The sequence below is a fragment of the Astyanax mexicanus genome, chromosome 1, assembly GCF_023375975.1.
Source record: "Astyanax mexicanus isolate ESR-SI-001 chromosome 1, AstMex3_surface, whole genome shotgun sequence".
In the NCBI taxonomy this organism is placed as follows: domain Eukaryota; kingdom Metazoa; phylum Chordata; class Actinopteri; order Characiformes; family Acestrorhamphidae; genus Astyanax; species Astyanax mexicanus.
The window spans coordinates 110618474-110638979 of record NC_064408.1 but is presented as its reverse complement, the minus strand read 5'-3'; the positions used below and the strand labels follow the sequence as shown (position 1 = coordinate 110638979).

Sequence of the window (20506 nt, the reverse complement as noted above, 5' to 3'; positions counted from 1 at the left end):
CAAAGTCAGTTTTCTACTACCTGAAAAACATAGTAATATTCAGAGACTTTATGAGGGCAGAAGATCTAGAAAAACTCAAAATTTATTTCCAGTAGATTAGATGGCCTCCTCACCGGTCTCCCCAAAAAATCTATCAGGCAACTGCAGCTTATTCAGAACGCTGCTGCCAGAGTCCTAACCAGAACAAAGAGGCAGGAACACGTAACTCCAGTGCTCAGGTCATTACACTGGCTCCCGATCAGCTGGAGAATAGAGTTTAAAATACTGCTCCTCATTTATAAAGCACTAAATGGGCTCGGACTAGCGTACATCTCTGTTATGCTGGAGAAGTATCGACCTGTTAGACTCCTCAGATCATTAGAGGCAGATCTGTTAACAGTACCTAGAACTAGAACTAAACACGGTGAGGCAGCTTTCAGACATTATACTGCAGTTAGTTGGAATAAACTTCCAGAACCTGTGAGATGCGCTCAAACTGTAACCTCTTTTAAGAAAAAGCTGAAAACACATTTGTTTAGCTGCGCTTTTCACACTGTGTAACTTTCTCTGCTGTGCACGTTGTTATATTGATTTTTGTTCTTAATTTTTTCATTACTTGAATATTATTTTAATTATAATTTCTTGTATTTGCTTTTCTTATTTTCTTTTCTTTTAATATTGTTTTTTTTAATATTGTTTTCTTAAATTACAATTATTCTTTTACATGTTTTTAATTTGACTTATCTTTGTTTTAATCATGTTTGAATCATGTTTTATCCATGCTTTACTCTTAATCTATTATTTTATTTCCATTTTTCATTGTTATATGTATTTGTAATTTGACTACTCTTTGTATTTTCTAATTTGTAAAGCACTTTGAATGACTGTGGTGAATGAAAGGTGCTATATAAATAAACTTGCCTTGCTTTTGTTTTATGTAGGATGCCTGGTTTCGGAACACGTATCTCAACGACTACAAACAGCACTTCATGAAGAACTTTCCCTATGGTCAGCTAGAAGTGGCCAAGCACAAGAAAAAAATTGACATTAAGAGGTTTGCGTGTTTGTTTGTTTGTCTAGAAGGTCCTGAAGGTTCGTCAGTGTTTTTGGTATAATAAGACGAACAGGAAGCAGCCACACTACACCTTAACTCCAAAATAAACATACTGTCTTAATGTCTGATTTCTATCATTCTATCTATCATAAGCCTGGCTTGTTTTGCTGTAGGAGCAGGCAGCAGGTGGTGGGTGGTGGTGTTGCTGGAGGAAACGTGGAGCCGTTGGCTCTGAATGTCATGCTGTGTCAGGTGATGGTGACTCTCAGCCTGAGGGGGCGGGACAACGTTGCCGGCCTGGATTCAGACTGGCTCGGACCAATCCGAGCGTTTGTCACGGACACGCTGTCCAATGGAGGCAAGCTGAGCTCCAAGCACCTGGCGGCCCTGCTGGAGGTGGTCTGGAGGATGATCATCACCCAGCGAAGCCGAGGTGAGACTTGGACTCTGAGACTCTACTAACACACTTGAGCTTTTCTCTTGAGCTAAGATGCTAAATGTAGCTAACAAGTAATAGAAGCTAATGGTGCATTCTGCTTTCCCTAATGGTTGTCTGTTAAAGCTTGGAATTACTTCATATGGCTCGAGTTGACTGTGTTCTAGTTTAATATTCAGATCATTTTACACAGTACACTGTATTATTTAAAGTCAGGTGATCTTCTCTTGCTGTTGTTGCTGCTCTTTTTGAGAAACACATTGGTTTATTGTTATGGTCATATGCCACCGTACATCACAAAAATTCTTATTTAAAATAACATAACTTACCAGACTCACTCCAGTGATTGGATCATCCTTAGGGTACTGAGAGTTTTGCTGAAATATGAAAATCTGCTTTAAGCTACAGTGCAGCAGTGAGCTGGAATTCACAACAGGAAACTGTAGAGTTTAGCTCAACTTTTAGTCTTTAACCACCTCCATATAGCCTAGTTCTGCTTTTGCCGATTTTAGTTTTTTAATGATTTTGGTCTTATTTAATTTTGTATAAACTTTTTAAAATGTTGGCATGTTTTAGCTCTCTTTTCCTTTATCATGCAGCGCAGATATAAAACACAAAAAGTCATGTGGCTGGGAGCAGTGAGCATTGCACATACTGCACTCTTAGTGTGTAAACAGCAGTGGGGCAGGGCAGATTATGACGGAAGGTGGGGTCAAACTTGGTGGCATAATTAGCTTGCATAAAAAATATTAAATATATGACTGATTCCAAATTAAACATGTGAGAGACCGCTTTAACATTGACAGCCCAACTTTTCTTGTTTTTAGTTATTGCTTATTTATATTTTGCTCTTATGTTTTACCTGTATTTAATAACCTAACAACCTCTTTGTGTGTATTGGTTTGCTTTAGCTGTGACCGAGGAGCTGCTGCAGGCAGTATATGTTCAGTACCAGCAGAAGAACTTGAGCTTGTCTGTCCGCACCCTCCTGCTTCGCTTCTTTAGACAACTCTACATACAGGAGCATCAGAAGCAGCCTCATATTGCCAGGTACACACACACACACACACACACACAGTACAGTTTTACTGCAGCTGTAGTCTTCTACACTGCTTAATCAAGTGATACATTGACATCTGTAACTTATGTTCAAACGCTAGACAAACCAAAACCATTTTCACTTTCCTCTGTAATGCCCTATTTAAATCCCATTAACATAATCAAGCTGGTATGTCCATGTGTTTTTTGTTTTATTTATTTCTGTAGAATAACTCACCATTTTTATATTTAATATTTCTTAAGTTGTTTCCTAGAGCTGTACTACTGAAAGGTTATTATTTTTTTAAAAGGGTGAAATTGCATTGCATATATGTTAGAATGATAGAAATCAGACATTAAGACAGTATGTTTATTTTGGAGTTAAGGTGTAGTGTGGCTGCTTCCTGTTCGTCTTATTATACCAAAAACACTGACGAACCTTCAACAACATTCAAACATATATGCATATATGTTTGAATGTTGTGTTAATACAACTATCATAATATTATTGGCTTAAAATTTATAAATTTTAATTATTTATAAATTCCAATACAATTGTTTATTGCAATAAATACTAGGACAAATAAAACAGTTATTGTGGCAGGTAAAGTCTATAGAACTCTGCTGTCCTGCAAAGTCTTTTTACTAGATTTTTTAACACTGATATGAGGATTTGATTGCATTTAGTGACCAGTGTTCGCGATATCACAGTGTTGAATAATCACCATCACACCTCTTTCCTACCTCCACAACTCGTCCCAAAAGTTTCACCATCATTCCAAAGAATACAGTTCGACTACTTCATAGCATAATGCTCAGAAAGAAATATATAAAAAGCTCAGAACAGTCAGTAATTCCAACTTTGTAGTACTAAGCAACACATAGTAGAAAGATATCCCTTTTTGTACTGAGGATAAAGTGTTTTCATTTTCTGTAAATAACTGTCTGACTCCTCTCTATTCCTCCCTCCTTTCTTCTCTCTCTTTTTTATCTCTTTCTCTCTCAGGAGCAGGATATTAGCTCGTTGGTTGGCTTCATTGCCAGTGCAGTTGGTGCAGCTGGGCAGTCGTAATCCTCAGCTCTCGGCGCAGCTCCTGCAGACGGTGCAGTCGGCCGCCGCGTGGGGCAACAAAGACCTGCTGCGCAGTCTGCAGACGCATGCTTGCAGCCTTTACGGTAATCTCTCCCTCTCTTGCACAGCCGGTGTGCAGGCAGTTTAAACTGATATTTAAGATGTTCATAATCCAGTTATAATGTCTCTCTTTGTCTTTTTTTTGTAATTAAAAGTCCACTGCTCTTTAAAAAAGGGGGCAGTTGTATTATTAGGCTGTTATATAATCATTATAGCAGGGGGAGATTATTCCATGAACAGCGCAGGGCTTTTACTAATTTCATTCCCAGTCCAGTTCATGTGTGTGCAGAGTTTTAAACACAACTTACAGGTGTGTTTGTGTGACTGGACCTGATGCATGCTGATTATCATCACATGATTTGGGTAAACCTGTGGTGAAGAATATTGGTTGTTAAATTCTGTGTAACTGGCACCAAATAAATCCATAATCCAGTGATTGTCTTATTTAGGAGTGTTTTATCTTCAGTAACACACTGATACAGATAGTTCTGTGATATCATCTTTATCATAGGCAATGTATCGTGTATATATTATATCGGGAGATCATACGATCCTATCAGTCACAGACTTTTTTCATTTGTTTATTTGTCTTACTACTTTTTAAGTGTATTAAAATCTATGGAGACTTAAAAGACTCCTTATCCCATATTAAAACCATTTTTTATCAGGAAGAATTGGTTTTACTTTAATAATAATAGTGATCGTGTACATATTCACTGTCATAGTGTGTTATATATGCATGACGGAGAAAGTATCTTTCTCTTTGAGAATCTGTGTCTGAGAGTGAATCTGTGTCTGTGTCTCCCTCTGAATACGTGTGTGTGTGTGTGTGTGTGTCTGGGTGATATAAGCTCTCTGTAGTTTCATGTTTCGAGAGCACAGCGCTCCCTTTGTATGCTAGAACTCTGGTGACATCAGCAGAGTGCGTCAACAGCTAATAATGTCTGTCTATCTGTGATCACTTACAGGGGAGAACACTCTCTCTCCCCTTTACACAACACACACACACACACACACACAATCACAACACTCTTTTCCTCAGTTCTCAATGATAGTAGTAGTTCTATAAAGCTACCAGAGAGGGGAGCTCTTTCTCTTCTTTTCATTGACTAGTGCTTAAAAAAAATGTGTGTGTGTGTGTGTAGATCCTCAGGAGGGCTGCGTCGTGGTGTTGCCGGTGGAGCATCAGCAACAACTTGTTCAGATTCTCTACTTCCTGCCAGCTTTTCATGCTGATATCCTGGCCTGCCTCAGCCAAGTCTGCAACACTGGGAAAATCTCAGCTAGCCTAGCCGCCACACTCATCCGCACCGTACACCTGAGGTACGTCACTCAATCACACTCACTATACACAAGCATGGTGTAAAAGAGCTCAAATACGTTATACTGTGATCCCACTTTATAATAAGAGTCTCTAATAAATGTGTAGTTACACGTTAACCATCCATGTAATAACAGTAGTCGAACATGTTATATAATTATACTTATCAGTATCAGTTAGACACAGCAGAATATTCTCTCCATCTTACCATGATAAAAATGTAAATAATGATTTTAGTCATCATAAACATTCACAGCCCTAATTACAAACATGTAGTTACACAGTTAATAAGAACTTTTTATAAAGAGGGTCCTATACTTCTTTATCTTTTGAAAATTGTTGTTGGTCCCTTTTGTTCTTGATGCTTCTTAACACAGCAGTGTAGAAGTTAAAACCAAGATTTAGACGTTGATCAGATTCCGTGCCTGATATATAACTACTAAAAATCTATGACAATGACAAAAATATATGTATTGAAACTTCATAAATAAATTTCACTAAATACTGAATATCATCAAAAAGTTTAATTCTTCTGGTAACTCAATTCAAAGGGCGAAACTAATATTATTTAGACTTGTTACACACACAGATCTTTTTATTTTAAGCTTTTATGTATAGCCAATAAAAACAAAAGTCAGTATCTCTTACAATTAGAATATTATATAAGACCGATTGGTAATTTTAGCAGTGTGGACAGTGTGGCAAGTCCTGCTGAAAAATGAAATCTGCATCTCCATAAAAGTTGTCAGCAGAGGGAAGCATGAAGTGCTGTAAAATCGCTTCGCTCACTTTGGACTTAATAGAACACAGTGAAGCAACACCAGCAGATAACATGGCTCCCCAAACCATCACTGATCATCAGTACATTTTCAAGTCAAAAGTTTCTCATACAAGCCGTTTATAGATTTATTGTCTCTTTTTTCTCCCCTTAATTTTTTTGCAGATCCAAAAAATATCCAATCAATGACTTTTTTGATCTGTTACACCACTTGTAGCTATGGATGATCTTTCTTTGTGTTCAATCGTTTTTATTCTGTAGTAAAACATTTATAGTATTAAAATATAGGGATGACAAGGTCCAAGCATATTTTGAGAATCAGAAAAGGATACACTAATAAAAAAAAAATCATTTAATACAATCAAAGGCTTTCTGATGGTGATTAGAAACTAAAAATTCAAAATGGTTCAGTGATCCCAGCGAGCTGAGCTTTAACGCTTCCTGTAGTGAACTCCAGCTCACTGGTGCTGCTCTGTAGCTAAAATCAGATTTTCCCAGTTCACTAATCTCTTGGTACCTGACAGGTGATCCAGCCACTGGAGCGAGTCTGATAGGTGTTATTAATTTTTTTGAATAAGCTGGCAAATGATATAAGCTGGCAAATGCGAAGCAGCTTGTAAAGCTAGTGAGTGTTTTTACTGCAGTGTTGAATTAATGCTCTTAGTCACAGTTTGTTTCCACACTGTGTGAAGTTTATGTCATGTTAGTTGCTGTAAATCTTTCTGCTTACTTACTAAGACGAAATTAGATGTTTAAGTAGCACAGTTTTCTTTTTATGCACAACCCAGTGAACCAGACATGCCTCTGAAAACCTTTAATATTTTGGATCAGTGTGGCGCCACCCCTAACACGTACACACTGTGTGTGTGTGTATGTGTGTGTTTTTGTGTGTGTGTGTGTGTGTGTGTGTGTGTGTTTGTATGTGTGTGTGTTTGTGTGTGTGTGTGTGTGTGTGTGTGTGTGTGTGTGTGTGTGTGTGTGTGTGTGTGTGTGTGTGTGTGTGTGGCAGACAGGTGTGGCAATCTGCGTTTAGAATGTCTGTCTGTCGCTTTCGGCGACCAAGAGGAGACAGCAGCCGGCGAGTTTACACTTATAATAGAATCAAGCAATTTAGCCAATCAGAGCTGGGCCTAGTGCTGTGGAGGACGATCAGAGGCAGACCAGTTCCCCCTACTTAAGTCTGATTGGCCGTGACCATTTCCCATTAGGCGCTATTGGCCGTAATGGAGCGGAACAAAGCAGCCAGTCATTGTTTGGTGAAGTTGAGGTCATGCAGGAGTACATACTGTATAGTGCTTTCACTGTTATTATTCACTGTGTTACGTATACTGTACTCACAAATATACACACACTCTTTGCCCACTCTAAGACCCCAAATTTCTCTCTAGTGGTCTCATATCTTTGGCTACTGCTTGTATTGATATATATGTCTTCATCATCCTAATACATACAGTTGCAGTAAAAAGTTTGGACACATCTTATTATTCAGTGTTTTTATTGTTTTTCCTACGTTGTAAATAAATACCGAATAAAAAACTAAGAAGGAAAACATAAGGAATCGCAACATAAAAGTGTTAAACCATTTAAAGTGCTTTTAACTTGCGGTGTCTGAGGTTGGTAACTTTAATGAACTTATCCTGTGCAACAGAGGTAACTTTTGCTCTTCCTTCCTAGAGGCGGTCCTGATGAGAGCCAGTTTCAGTTTCAAGTTTTTGAAGGATACTTTCAAAGTTCTTGAGTAGTTCTCACTATGATATGGACTAATTAGAACATTACTCAAATAGTTCTATTCACTGTATTCCTGTAACTCCACCTCTTCACAACTTTACACTAGACTAAACTAATGCTCTCAAACACATTAAGAGAAGAAATTCACTTAATTAACTCTTGATGAGTTTAGAGCACAGCTGTTAACTGAAGCCTGAATTCCAGGTGACTCTACCTCGTAAAGCTGACTGAGAAAATCCAGCCAAGATGTGCAAAGCTGTCATTTAAGCAAGAATCTAAAATATAAGACATATTCTTTGTTTAACACCTTTTGGTTGTTTACTATATAAGTCCATATGTTTTTTTTCTTTATAGTTTAGATGACTTTAGTATTAATTAATCTACAATGCAGATCGTTAAAAAAAGACTGACTGGTACTTTAGATCTGGCAGGCCATGGACAAGTATATTAATTGTGTTCTTTCAGCAAGATGTGCTGTTTAGAAGCTGAAGAGAGTCTGTCTAAGTTGGTTTTTAGACTAGTCTATACTTTCTCGCACAATGACGATTTCTGTTTTATCAGTTTTTGATATAATTAACATTAAAAATGCACCAGATAGTGTGGAAGCCTGTCTTATATGCAGGTGCAAACTATTCCATAACCTAGGTGCCGCTACAGCGAAGGCACGGTCCCCTCTAAGCTTGTATTTAGTATTTGGGACATTCAGGAGCTGTTGATCAGCTGACCTGAGCCTGAAATTGAAATATTTTGATCGAAACCAAACAAAATGAACTGTTTGGCCAAGAACCTAATTCTGAACAGTTCTATTTGGGCCTGCCACTCAAAAATCCTTTATTTTCTCTATTAGAGGAAACACTGAAATAAGACTTTAATTCAGTGTTAAAGACATTAAAGTCATTGTAAAGTCTTTTCACTGCATCAAAAGTGATTGCAGATCTAATGCATGGCCTGAATCAGTCTCTGAAACGCACTCTTCCTTATAAACCTCTAAAAGTAATTTATAGCCCATCTCCAGGGTCGTCACACTACTCGAGGATCACTGATTGTGAAGCGCTGTTTGAAATGTGTGTTTTTTGTGGTGTTCTGCATGTTGAACTGTGCAGTAAGAGCAGCGGATGATTGACAGGTGATATGGTGCACCCCGTCACATGCTGCAGGCCCCAGGGCTATAGATATGTGTGTGTGTGTGTGTGTTAGTAAGGGACTGCATCTATGTGACATGCTGAGGCCCCACTGTGGTTTTTAGACACTAGCCTAAAGCCACTCTTTTATTTGTGGTTTTCCTGCAAATCCTGGTGGGAGTGCTGTGTGAGAACACACAGCGAGTGTGTGACATCGCGGGCCTGTGTGTGTATGTGTGTGTGTACGCGTGTGAGAGAGTTCAGTACTCTTCAGCTCCTCTGGGCTCTCTGTTTGCTCAACAGGAGGAGGCTAGAGAGAGAGAGACTGAGAGAAGAGGGCACCAGAGGTAATGCCCACAGGTTGGATCCTCAGAGGCCAATAGGGGGCACTATTGCACTTTTTATAGCAGCTGGCCCTGTTGGATACATTGAGCTGATCAACATATTAAAACTAAAGTTGAAAAATAAAGTATACATACAGCTCTGGGAAAAAATGAAAAGATCACTTCAGTTTCTGAATCAGTTTCTCTGATTTTGCTATTTATAGGTATATGTTTGAGTAAAATGAACATTGTTGTTTTATTCTATAAACTACAAAATTTAGTCATTTAGAGCATTTATTTGCAGAAAATGAGAAATGGCTAAAATGACAAACATTATGCAGAGCTTTCAGACCTCAAATAATTCAAAGAAAACAAGTTTATATTCTTAAAGCTTTAATAGTTCAGAAATCAATATTTGGTGGAATAACCCTGGTTTTTAATCACAGTTGTCATGCATCTTGGCATGTTCTCCTCCACCAGTCTTACACACTGCTTTTGGATAACTTTATGCCACTCCTGGTGCAAAAATTCAAGCAGTTCAGTTTGGTTTAATGGCTTGTGATCATCCATCTTCATCTTGATTATATTCCAGAAGTTTTCAGTTTGGTAAAATCGAAGAAACACATCATTTTTAGGTGATCTCTTATATTTTTCCAAAGCTGTATATGATGTGTCCAAACGTCTTTAATTTGCACCCATAGCAGATACACACAAAGCTTGTCTACTCAGGGAAGAGAGTTATTGGTAATACAGTAAGACTCTCTGGAGCAGAAAAACATGAACCTATTGGCACCATGCCTAATGCCAGGTGTGGGCATTGATGCTAGTGTTGTGGAGCGATGGAACTGTGTCCTCTGGAACACTGGTAGGGAGTTGGGATTGAGGCGTTGTGGTGATCATCCAGCATCCTGACCTCACTGACCCCTCTTGTTGCCAAACGCAATTAAATAAGAAAATGCAGGTGCATCCTCCAGCATTGAGTGTGATTGATGTGATTTCAGTCAAAGTTGCTTGTTTGTGTGCATGTACAATTCTAGCCGAACACCAGTGTCACGATTATTACCTCCCACTGCACTGTCCACTGAGGGTGGTAATGCCTTCTATGATGTATTCCCAGTACACACTTGACATTGTGAACTGATACATTTTAAATGCCCACACAGAGCGTATGAATCTGATGTTTTTTATTGAAAACTTTTTTTCTCTTTTAGCTCTCTTCAGTTCTGACTCTTTCTAGTGTTTCTATGGTTTGATGATGCCTAAACGAGCAAATGAAAACTAAGTTTGCCGTTCTGAAACTTCCATGTTCACAGCTGGTTGGGTTAACGTAACTTCTGTTCAGGGTTGTTCTATTTTACTGTACTTAAACTGCACTTAAAAACCTGATTACGTCATCTTGCCCCTACACCTGTCCGTCTCAGCCAGCCTGCTACACCTCCTTGTGCTCTCAGACGTCATGTTCCCTGCTGAATATTTAAACTCGTCAGCTGTTTCCAATGGATGACATGCGTGCCTATCCGGATTGCAGGCCCCACTACAGCAAGATCTGATTACAGTTCACGTAATTAAGTCAGATTTTTCATGGTTGCATATTAGGGAGAAGGAATAATCGATTAGCATTGGCGTGCAGGTGATGACAATCACTCATTGAGCACGGGACAGAGAGAGTCCAGTCTTCTGAGTGGATAAAAATAGAGAACAAATAAATATGTTACTTATAGTATTTGTCTGGATGGATGTATTTAAATGTTTTATTTAAACCCAGTTTTCAAGCTAATTTTAGCTCTTTTCAATTTATCCCACCCAGCAGTTAAAACTCCCCATCAACCAATGACGTTAGTGCTGGGAGAACTAAGGCTAGCATTAGCTTCAGTCCATAAAGCCAGACAAACACCATCTTTTCGAACTACTACTGAAGCTTTAAAGAGAAGAACACATTTGGAGAACACTGTCCTGGCTCTGTTATGTCACTTGAGTGACTAGCACTGTGCTAAGTGATTGTGGAAGATTTTCTTATAAAAAAAAAATAAAAATAAAATAATAATAATGTGACAAATCATGCTTTCTGGGACAGTACCAGAGATTAAACCAGTAATCTGCCAATGATTGGGCCCATGCTTAGATAGCTGTGTCATTTGTAGTGTTTTCACATAAGTATTTCTACTAAGCTGTAGCTTTACAATTTTTATTTTTATTTGTATTACTTATGTACATATACAGGTTAACAAATACGTGACAGTATAGGGAGAAATAGGTAGTTAAAAAACAGAACAATTATTAACAACATACAATGAGACAATACAACATACAGGGGGTGTATTTGTAGAAATAAGTATTGAACAGGCATGGTGAATTAACAGATAAGTGGAGGTATCAGCTCTGGATAAACTTTAAGAATGGGGACCAGATGTTCTTGTATTGATTTAATATTATATTTGATGGAAAATGTTTTCCAGATTTCTGTGTTTAGTTAACAAATTGTATCAGTGCTTTATTGATAATTTTGTTCTGTTTTTCCAGTTGAGTAAAAATATTTCTTTAGCCACTCTTGTAGAAATGAAGATGAATGTTTGCAGATATTTTGAAGCTGATTCAGGGAAACTTTATCGTCATTCGCATCACATGTGGTACATGGGGTGGAAAGAGGTTGTGATCTCACAATCTAGTTTACACCATAGAGCTGTTGTTAAAATAGATAATATAGATAAAATAACATAACAAAATAAAAGAACACAATAAAAAGAGAATAGAACAAAATGGATAAAGATAAGTACACAAAGTTAATAGGGAGAGTAGGCAGATAGCAGCAACATGAAGTAACGTGAAGTCCAGAGTGCAAGTTTTGCTATAGCAGCATGATAATGTGAATTAAGAGCAATATAATATAAATCACACGTGTCAAACTCAAGGCCCGCGAGAGCTTGAACGGTCTTATATAGGGTGTAAGGGTGCGCGCGCGCCCTCTCTCTCTCCCGCGCTGCACCTTCTTTCTTTAGCGTGCGCGCCTTCTTTCTCTCGCGTGTGCGCGCCCTCTCTCTCTCCCGCGCGCTGCACCTTCTTTCTTTAGCGTGCGCGCCCTCTTTCTCTCGCGTGTGCGCGCCCTCTCTCTCTCGCGTGTGCGCGCCCTCTCTCTCTCCCGCGCGCTGCACCTTCTTTCTTTAGTGTGCGCGCCCTTTCTCTCTCTCCAGCGCGCTGCGCCTTCTTTCTTTCTCTCTCTCTTTATCCACTTGAATAGTTTGATCTTTGATTTTTTTTTTCCACTTCACAAATTAAAATGATTAATGTTAACACAGCAACAAGCAAACATTTTTTTCCATACACATTTAATGTTTTAATTGAATAAGTAATATATTGTGGTAGGCCCTGGGGTTAGGGGCGTGACCACTGTGACCCGGAAGGATGAAGCACACAGAGAACACAGACACGGGGAGTAAATGAACTCAAAGCATACCTTTATTCGGCTTTTAAACGCCCTCCACCACACCCAAAACAAACTTAAATAAACATATGGCCCAATGGGGCTCTAGAGTCTGTAGAATGAACTTTAGTTTAAGTTAAAGGTCCGTGCAGCCTCAGCCCTCAGCTCCCCAGTCAAGAGTCTCCCTTCAGTGAGCTGAGGCTGAGTTTAATACCTGTCCCAGCCGGCTGCTTAATCAGTCAGGATGCGAGCCAGCTGGGACATATTTGAGCTGTGCGCTCCGGCGCGGGGCGGACCCACAACTCCCCCGCCTCCTCACGCCACAATATATTCAGAGTTATTTAACAATAAGGAGTAATCACATTCATTTTATATTGCATTTGGTAAAATTTTGTTACATCTGGCCCTTTGAGGACAGCCATTATGCCAATGTGGCCCTCAGTGAAAATTAGTTTGACACCCCTGATATAAAGTGTCTCAGTGCAGTTTAAAGTGACAGTGTTTGTAAACACTAAACAGTAATTGTCCTTGTAAAGTGTCAGTGCAGTGTGTTGTTTAGGATAAAGAGTAAAAATGTGTGAACTTGTGGAGGCCAACATTTTTAAGACGAGGTTAAAGCTAGGGTTGGGTTAGGCGTAGTTTTGGCTGTGTTTAGCTAAAGTCATACTGACGTCAATGAAGACACACCGCAAATACAGGAGTATAAATTTGGAAGTGTGTGTTTTTATGGAAAAATCATTGCGTACCCATTTTACCATAAAACCGGTATTTTGATAAATGGAGCCCATTATCTGCGTGCATTCCTCAACTCTTTCGGTATCTGAATGACTGTGTGTGTGTGAGACTGATGACGAACTACTGTGTGTGTGTGTGTGTGTGTGTGTGTGTGTGTGTGTAAATGTGTAGTGCATGCATAAGAGGTTCTTTATGACTCGTGATGGCTGGGATGGGATATTTGCCAATCAGAGCATTATGTAAACCGTCCGCATGCTCGTCCCACAATCATAAGAGAAATTGAATAAAAGTGATTTATTGGCCCGATGTTGACCCACATCAGCCAGTCTCAAATAATGCAGTCTGAGGGTAAATAGCTGGAGAATTAACGGATTGTCCTTGAGTGACCACACATACGCACCCTGGCCACCAATGTCCCATTTCTTTCAGAGAAAATCATGACTATTAATGGGGCAGTTTCCACAAAATCTCGCCTTTGGCGCTCTCCAAAACATCTGGCTTGGTGATGTACTATCGTATTTTTCGGACTATGAGGCGCACTTAAAATCCTTTAATTTTCTCAAAAATGCACCTTATAATCCAGTGCACCTTATGTATGAAAATAGACTTGAAAAAGATTGTTCACTGATGGTGCATTTTATAATATGGTACGCCTTATGGTCTTAAAAATATGGTAAGTGGGGATGTCTGATTAGGCAATTGTTTGTCATTAATGTTTTATTGCAGTGTCAACAAACAAACATCATTTGCCACAAATACTTTATAAATGTTTGATCCCGTCACTCTGTTATATCGGCAGTATGTCAGTTAGTACTGGATATATGTTAAAGCTGATGTCCGTAAGTTTTGGGATTTAGGGGATTTAGGGCCCTCTCTGGTGAAAATGGGTAATTGCACCGAGCATGCGGACGAATTATTTTAAACTGGATGGGTGTGATGCGGATGAATCCAATTCCAAGTTAGGCTCAGTCAGAGAAAGAGCGAGCGCGCTCAGTCAGAAACTTCACTCCTTCATTTCTTTGTTTTTACTGAGTAAATGAGTTACTGAGCTCTGAGTTTCCTCTTCTGAAGTCTCCATTGCTCCACCAGCCGCTCCGACCAGACACTTTAGTTTTTAGAATGAATATGTTAGGCTTAGCAGGAATGGTCGATCCAGCACACTGGTACCAATAAACACAATATTTTACCCCTTCTCCTCTCAGAAATGCTTCTGATTTCTGTTTATAAACTACATAATACAGACTGACACTTTAAATATTCGGACATAGAAGAAGATGTGCCATGCTCAAACAGTTGCTTGTTTTGCTCAGCGTTTCTACATTTACTAATCCAATGTGACTACATATCCCAGCATTCAGTGTATTACCACAAATATGACATAACAGAGCATACAAAATACATCACTCATACATCACATCGACCCTAGCAAGATTCTCATGATTTTATCCCGACACTGAAATTTGTGTGCAACACTTAAAGATCTGCATAAGGCTCTGTTTACAATGTTGTCTCTGTTTACAATGTTGAGCTAAAAGATTTTTGAGTCGGAATTCACATGCTTTGAGAAAAAAAGGTGAAATAACTAAAAAAAATAAAATAAATTATACTCTAGTTTCTTTAAAATAGCCACCATTTGCTCTGATTACTGATTACTCTCTCAATGAGCTTCAAGAGGTGGTCACCTGAAATGGTTTTCCAACAGTCTTAAAGGAAGGAGTTCCCAGAGGTGTTTAGCACTTGTTTGCCCCTTTGCCTTCACTCTGTTGTCCAGCTCACCCCAAATCATCTCGATTCGGTTCAGGTCCGGTGACTGTGGAGGACAGATCATTTTTTGTTAAGTATATAAAACTCCACATGTGTTCATTCATAGTTTTGATGCCTTCAGTGAGAATCTACAATGTAAATAGTCATGAAAATTAAGAAAAGTAGAAGGCGTGTCCAAACTTTTGGCCTGTAGTGTATAGTCAGGAAAATGGTAGCCTAACATATCTTACCTAATTATGATTAGGGTGTACTAACTCTAAAGAACTTGTACCCTGTTTAACTGTTGTTTACAAAAATGCAAATGTCAGGATTGGCAGATATTCAGTATTAAAGGACTTCCATCAGGCATTTCCCAAACCCCGTCCCCTGCAGTTCAGCTTACCATTAACACCTTGAGACCGTGCAGGACAGAGCTGAGCCCTGCCTGGGGGGCTGTTAGGAATTGAACCCCCGAGGCTTGATTGACGCGATTGCGAAATTTTGTGTTTCTTAATTTTGTCCCCAAGCCAAAACAGTCGCTAATTAATATGCAAGGAATATTGCAGTAGTAGACCTTTAATTTACTGTGAGAATCATTTGGACACAAGAAAGGCTCACTGTAGCTTTAGTTGGAGATGAGGAGGACAAGGTTGAGATTGTGCCCAATGTAAGTACTATACATGGAGGCGAGCGATATGACCTAATAAGAATATCACAATATTTCAATCATATCACTCATCAATACTGGCTGTGTATTAGGGAAAAAACTGGATGATACAGTACATTAACAATACAGGTGTCATATTTGGGACAGAATACAGACACTCGCAGATACAGATAAAAAGGGTGTTTATTACAGGCTTGGATTGTACAGGGGTAGTCGTAAACAGAAACAGTAGAGCACCGGAAAACAGTAGCCACGTAGACAAGATGATACCATAAACGGGAAACAGTCCCAGAGTTCATACACGAGGAAGCCAGCATCAGAGATAATCCAAAAATCGGAAACGTTAAACAGCCCAGATCAAACACAGTAAATCCACAATCAGAGGTACAGGCAGAAATCGGCGTTGAAAAAACAAAGAGCAAGGTCATACACGAGAAAACCAATCACCGAGAAAATAACGCTTTGTAAAGTGGATAAACCAAACAATACGTGGCACAGGTGTGTGCGTGGAGTGTCCTTTTATACTGCAGGTAATCAGTATTCAGGGCTTCCTAGAGGAAGCAGGTGAGGTGTTACGTGAGGAGGTGTGTGTGTGATGTCAGCGGGTGGTGCGTTCTGTGTAGTGTAGTTGTTAGACTGAAAACCTCCGTTAGAGCTTTGTGTGGGAGCACCTACAGCACCAGACGTGACAACAGGGGTTATGATTTAATTTATTGCTAAATATATTGCAGTACTGTAAGCAAGGTGATGTATTGTGAATGTTTATAAAATCTTAGTAGAAGAACAATCTACTTATTTTATGCAGTCAGAACAGTGAGATCTAACAGTGGTCCACAGTCTGACCCCTATTTTTAAATCTTATCAAATAATTACAAAAATATATTGTGTTTTTAGAATAGATGTAGCATTGCAAACTATTTTTTTTAAATACTTAAATATCAATATTTTTTTACACCCCCAAAAAACACTGAAAGATAATTGATTTATTTTAAAAGTAAACTATTGCATTTAAAAAGTTTTTTTCAGTATAAATATAACAGTTTGTAACTTTCATAATAGCAGTAACAGTACAGTTTCAGTAGAAACAAAGCAATCTGTAAGTTTCTATTTTGTAAACAACAGTAACTTACCTAAAATTATAAATAAAATTATAATATAATTATAAATAAAAAAATATATAAAAAGAAAATAAATAATTTAAAAAACATAATGTAAATCTACAGCAATAATAAAGTGCAGAATAGTCAGTCCATGCGTAAAACTATCCTAAAAGCTTTTCTGTGAATAACAAACAAAAACGTACTGCTTGAAAGGACAAAAAGGTACTGTTTTTGAGGACTGCTTTCAGTGCGGCATATTCATTGCACAGCAATAATTTTGATAAACCATATTGTCATCAAATCACATTGGCCTTTATAGATTTTATTTTTACAACTGATGTCTCGAAGCATTTTCACAGAAACTGATATAATAGTAATATAATAGCATAATAGTGCAATTACACAACTATAAAGCAAGGAACTTCTCATACATGTAATATATATGTTTAAAAACAGTAAAAGGGGAAAAGACAGTTTTGAGACAGGAGTTATTCCTTCTTTTTTTTGTATTCATACATTTCTGTTGGCTTCATGTTCTCCTGGTCTGAGAGTGCATTTTTTGTATTTTATCATGTGCAAAATGATGACATGGAAAACTCCTAGTACATAGTTAATGTGGCTGCTCGAGAGGTAATGTGAGGTAAAGAGTCTATGCATTGAACTGTATCTGAGCCTATAGTGTGTGAATTCATATATTAAGTCTGTGTGTGTGTGTGTGTGTGTGTGTGTGTGTGTGTGTGTGAGAGGGAGTGAGGTAGAGGATTGTTCTCGGAGGAAATGGGCGAGCTCAGGTTTGGTATATTTTTAGAGTGACATTCTCACTGCACGCGCTCACACACCGGTACAGTGCGGCACATTGTAATGGGAGAGCAGATCAGTGCTGGACCACTGCTCAGTAATGTGTGTGTGTGTGTGTGTGTGTGTGTGTGTGTGTGTGTGTGTGTGTGTGTGTGTGTGTGTGGTCTTCTGCAGGTCTCCTCTAAGTGGCTGGTCGAGCAGTTCACAGGATGTGCCAGTGAGGGACGTGGATTACCTCAGTTTCCTTTTCTCCACTCTGACAGGTGTGCACGGACACACACACACACACGCACATGCACACACACACACACACATACACACAATGCTAGACATGAATTGTTGGCAGCTGTCTCATTGACTGTGGTGCCAAAGAGTGAATTAAGAGAGAAACGCACACTGTGTGTGCTCACATATACACACACACACACACACACACACTGTAACATGCAACTGATCCACCTGTCCGTCTGTCTGTCTGTCTGTCTGTCCGTCTATTCATAGACCATTAATAGATAAAGTGAATAACAGAGATGATCTCAGAACAGCAGCACATGTCTATCTACATTAAAAGCAATTAAAAACTGCATGAAACTCTTTGTGTTGGACACATTTAAACATATGGACATATTTAAACATTTTTATTTTAACAGTAAACACTTACAGCTACGTCTGTCAAAATGTCTATTTATTTAATGATATAATGACACACAGAAATAATTGTGATAAGCAGTATTATTGTCCTCAAATCACATTGACCTATGTCACAAAGCAGCTTTACAGAAACTGATATAATGATAATATACTGCCTTAATAATGCATTATACATCACATGATTTTAAAGCAATAAACTTGAAAGATGAAAACGATAGATGATCACAAGCCATTAAACCAAGCTGAACTGCTTGATTTTTTGCACCAAGAGTGACATAAAGTTGTCCAAAAGCAGTGTGTAAGACTGGTGGAGGAGAACAAGCCAAGACGCATGACAACTGTAATTAAAAACCAGGGTTATTCCACCAAATGTTGATTTCTGAACTCTTAAAACTTTATGAATATGAACTTGTTTTCTTTGCATTATTTGAGGTCTGAATGCTCTGAATGATCTTTTTTGTTATTTCAGTCATTTCTCATTTTCTGCAAATAAATGATCTAAACGACAATATTTTTGTTTGGAATTTGGGAGAAATGTTGTCTGTAGTTTATAGATTAAAACAACAATGTTCATTTTACTCAAACATAAACCTATAAATAGAAAAATCAGAGAAACTGATTCAGAAACTGAGATGGAGCTGTATGTATATATAACAGTAAGGAGGGAAATGGAGGTATGAGATTTAATAGAGTTATTCCTTCTTTATTGGTTGTATTAATTCTTTCCTGTTGGTCTCCTGTTCTCTTAGGATTTTCTTCGGAGGGTCTGAGAGTGCTCCAGCAGGCAGGAGAAGAAGGCCTGCTGCCCTCCTCGTCCCTCTCACCCCTCAGTGTGTTCCCCACCCCGCTGGAGCAGTTCACACACCACTGGGACGTGGTTGAGGTGAGCATCACTCTATGCCTTTGTCTGTCCATCTCTCTCTCTCTCTCTCTCTCTCTCTCTCTCTCTCTCTCTCTCTCTCCATGTCTCATTTTCCCTCATTTCAATCAGACCCTCTCTCATAATCCCTCTGATACTCTATAGTGGTCAGTCAGGGCTGGGATTAGTTGTTCCTCTTCACTGCCAGCTCAGCATACCGAATCAGCCACAACACACACACACTCGCAGACACACACACACACACACACATACACAGAGTCACTGGGTCTTCTTTTGGTGAGTTGAAGATTGATAAAGTGAACATTTGGTTTGATTTTCTTTTCATTCTTATTTTTTTCAACTCTGATTCATTTTTGATAAGAATTTCTTTTGTTAAGAATTCACTCACTTTATGAATAGTACCATTTTAAATACCAAATCGCTAAACTGTACACCTTAGGGACACTTGTTGAAGACGTCATAATAAGGAGGCCTTTCTCTCTTACCTCTGTTTGGTTAGCAGATTTATTGACTGTTGGACTAAAACCTTGTATCTCCAGAATTTAAACTTTACAGGAGAAGCAGAAAACCTTCTTTACAATTTGAGATTACACTGCCTGACAAAAAAAAAAGGTCTCCCACACTAATATTTCATTTAGCTTTGATTGCAGCACACATTCACTGTAGCATTGTTTTAATAAGCTTCTGCAATGTCAGCAGATTTATTTCGATCCAGTGTTGCATTAATTTTTACCAAGATCTTGCAGCACTGATGATGGTAGAGTCTGACCTCTACACAAAGTCTTCTCCAGCACATCCCAAAGATTCTCAATGAGGTTAAGGTCTGGACTCTGTGGTGAACAAACCATGTGTGAAAATGATGATCTCATGCTCCCTGAATCACTCTTTCACAATTCCAGCCCCATGAATCCTGATATTGTTATCTTGGAATATGGCCGTGTCATCAGAGAAGACAAAAATCCATTGATGAAATAACCTGGTCTTTATTCAGTATATTCACTAGTCAGCTGACCTCATTCTTTCAGCACATACTGTTGCTGAACCTAGACCTGACCAACTGCAGCAACAACCCCTGATATTACAGTTGATCGAACTTTCTCTTCATTCTGCATTTCTTTATTAATCTATTAGCCATGTTTTTATCCATGTGTTTGCTATTATTTAGAGACGCCATGTAGTTCAAATCATGCATGGCCTGTTAAGTCTTATATTCCTAGGCCATAAGACTGAGGTGATGGACTTTTGGACTTTTTCCTCCTCCATATTTACAAACATTCACGATTTAAAGCTCTCTGAGTTGTTGACCTCTTAATTCTGTTTATTACCTTAATCATCCATGCTGTCTCTCTCTCACACACAAACACACACCATCTGAATCCTTCCTTTTCTGACTGTTTGCGTTTGTATTCCACACACACACACTCACACACACACACACACTCATGCAAGTGTTTTAGTTCCCCCTGGAGAGGGCTAGTTTTGTGGGGTGGGGGGAAGGTTTATCGCGGTGCACCGGTGTAGGTGGCTCCATATTTCAATAAGGGCTGGTTATCAGAGTGCCGGCGGCTAAAGCGAAATGCTAATGCCAGCCAGCGGACACCATC

The 20506-nt window shown here is 38.8% G+C and overlaps 1 protein-coding gene across 2 annotated transcripts in view; it reads left to right on the top strand.

Moving 5' to 3' along the window:
- Nucleotides 1–20506, top strand: part of tex10 (testis expressed 10) — a 39566-nt gene that overhangs the window by 6925 nt on the left and 12135 nt on the right. The window contains exons 6-12 of one of the 2 annotated variants that reach the window (XM_022679541.2): nucleotides 921–1033; nucleotides 1213–1466; nucleotides 2381–2519; nucleotides 3514–3683; nucleotides 4785–4962; nucleotides 17546–17634; nucleotides 18772–18905. In XM_022679541.2, the coding sequence (XP_022535262.2) occupies nucleotides 921–1033; nucleotides 1213–1466; nucleotides 2381–2519; nucleotides 3514–3683; nucleotides 4785–4962; nucleotides 17546–17634; nucleotides 18772–18905 (1077 nt within the window). Of the gene's footprint in view, nucleotides 1–920; nucleotides 1034–1206; nucleotides 1467–2380; nucleotides 2520–3513; nucleotides 3684–4784; nucleotides 4963–17545; nucleotides 17635–18771; nucleotides 18906–20506 lie in introns of both variants that reach the window. The other variant, XM_022679537.2, reaches the window with a different exon arrangement.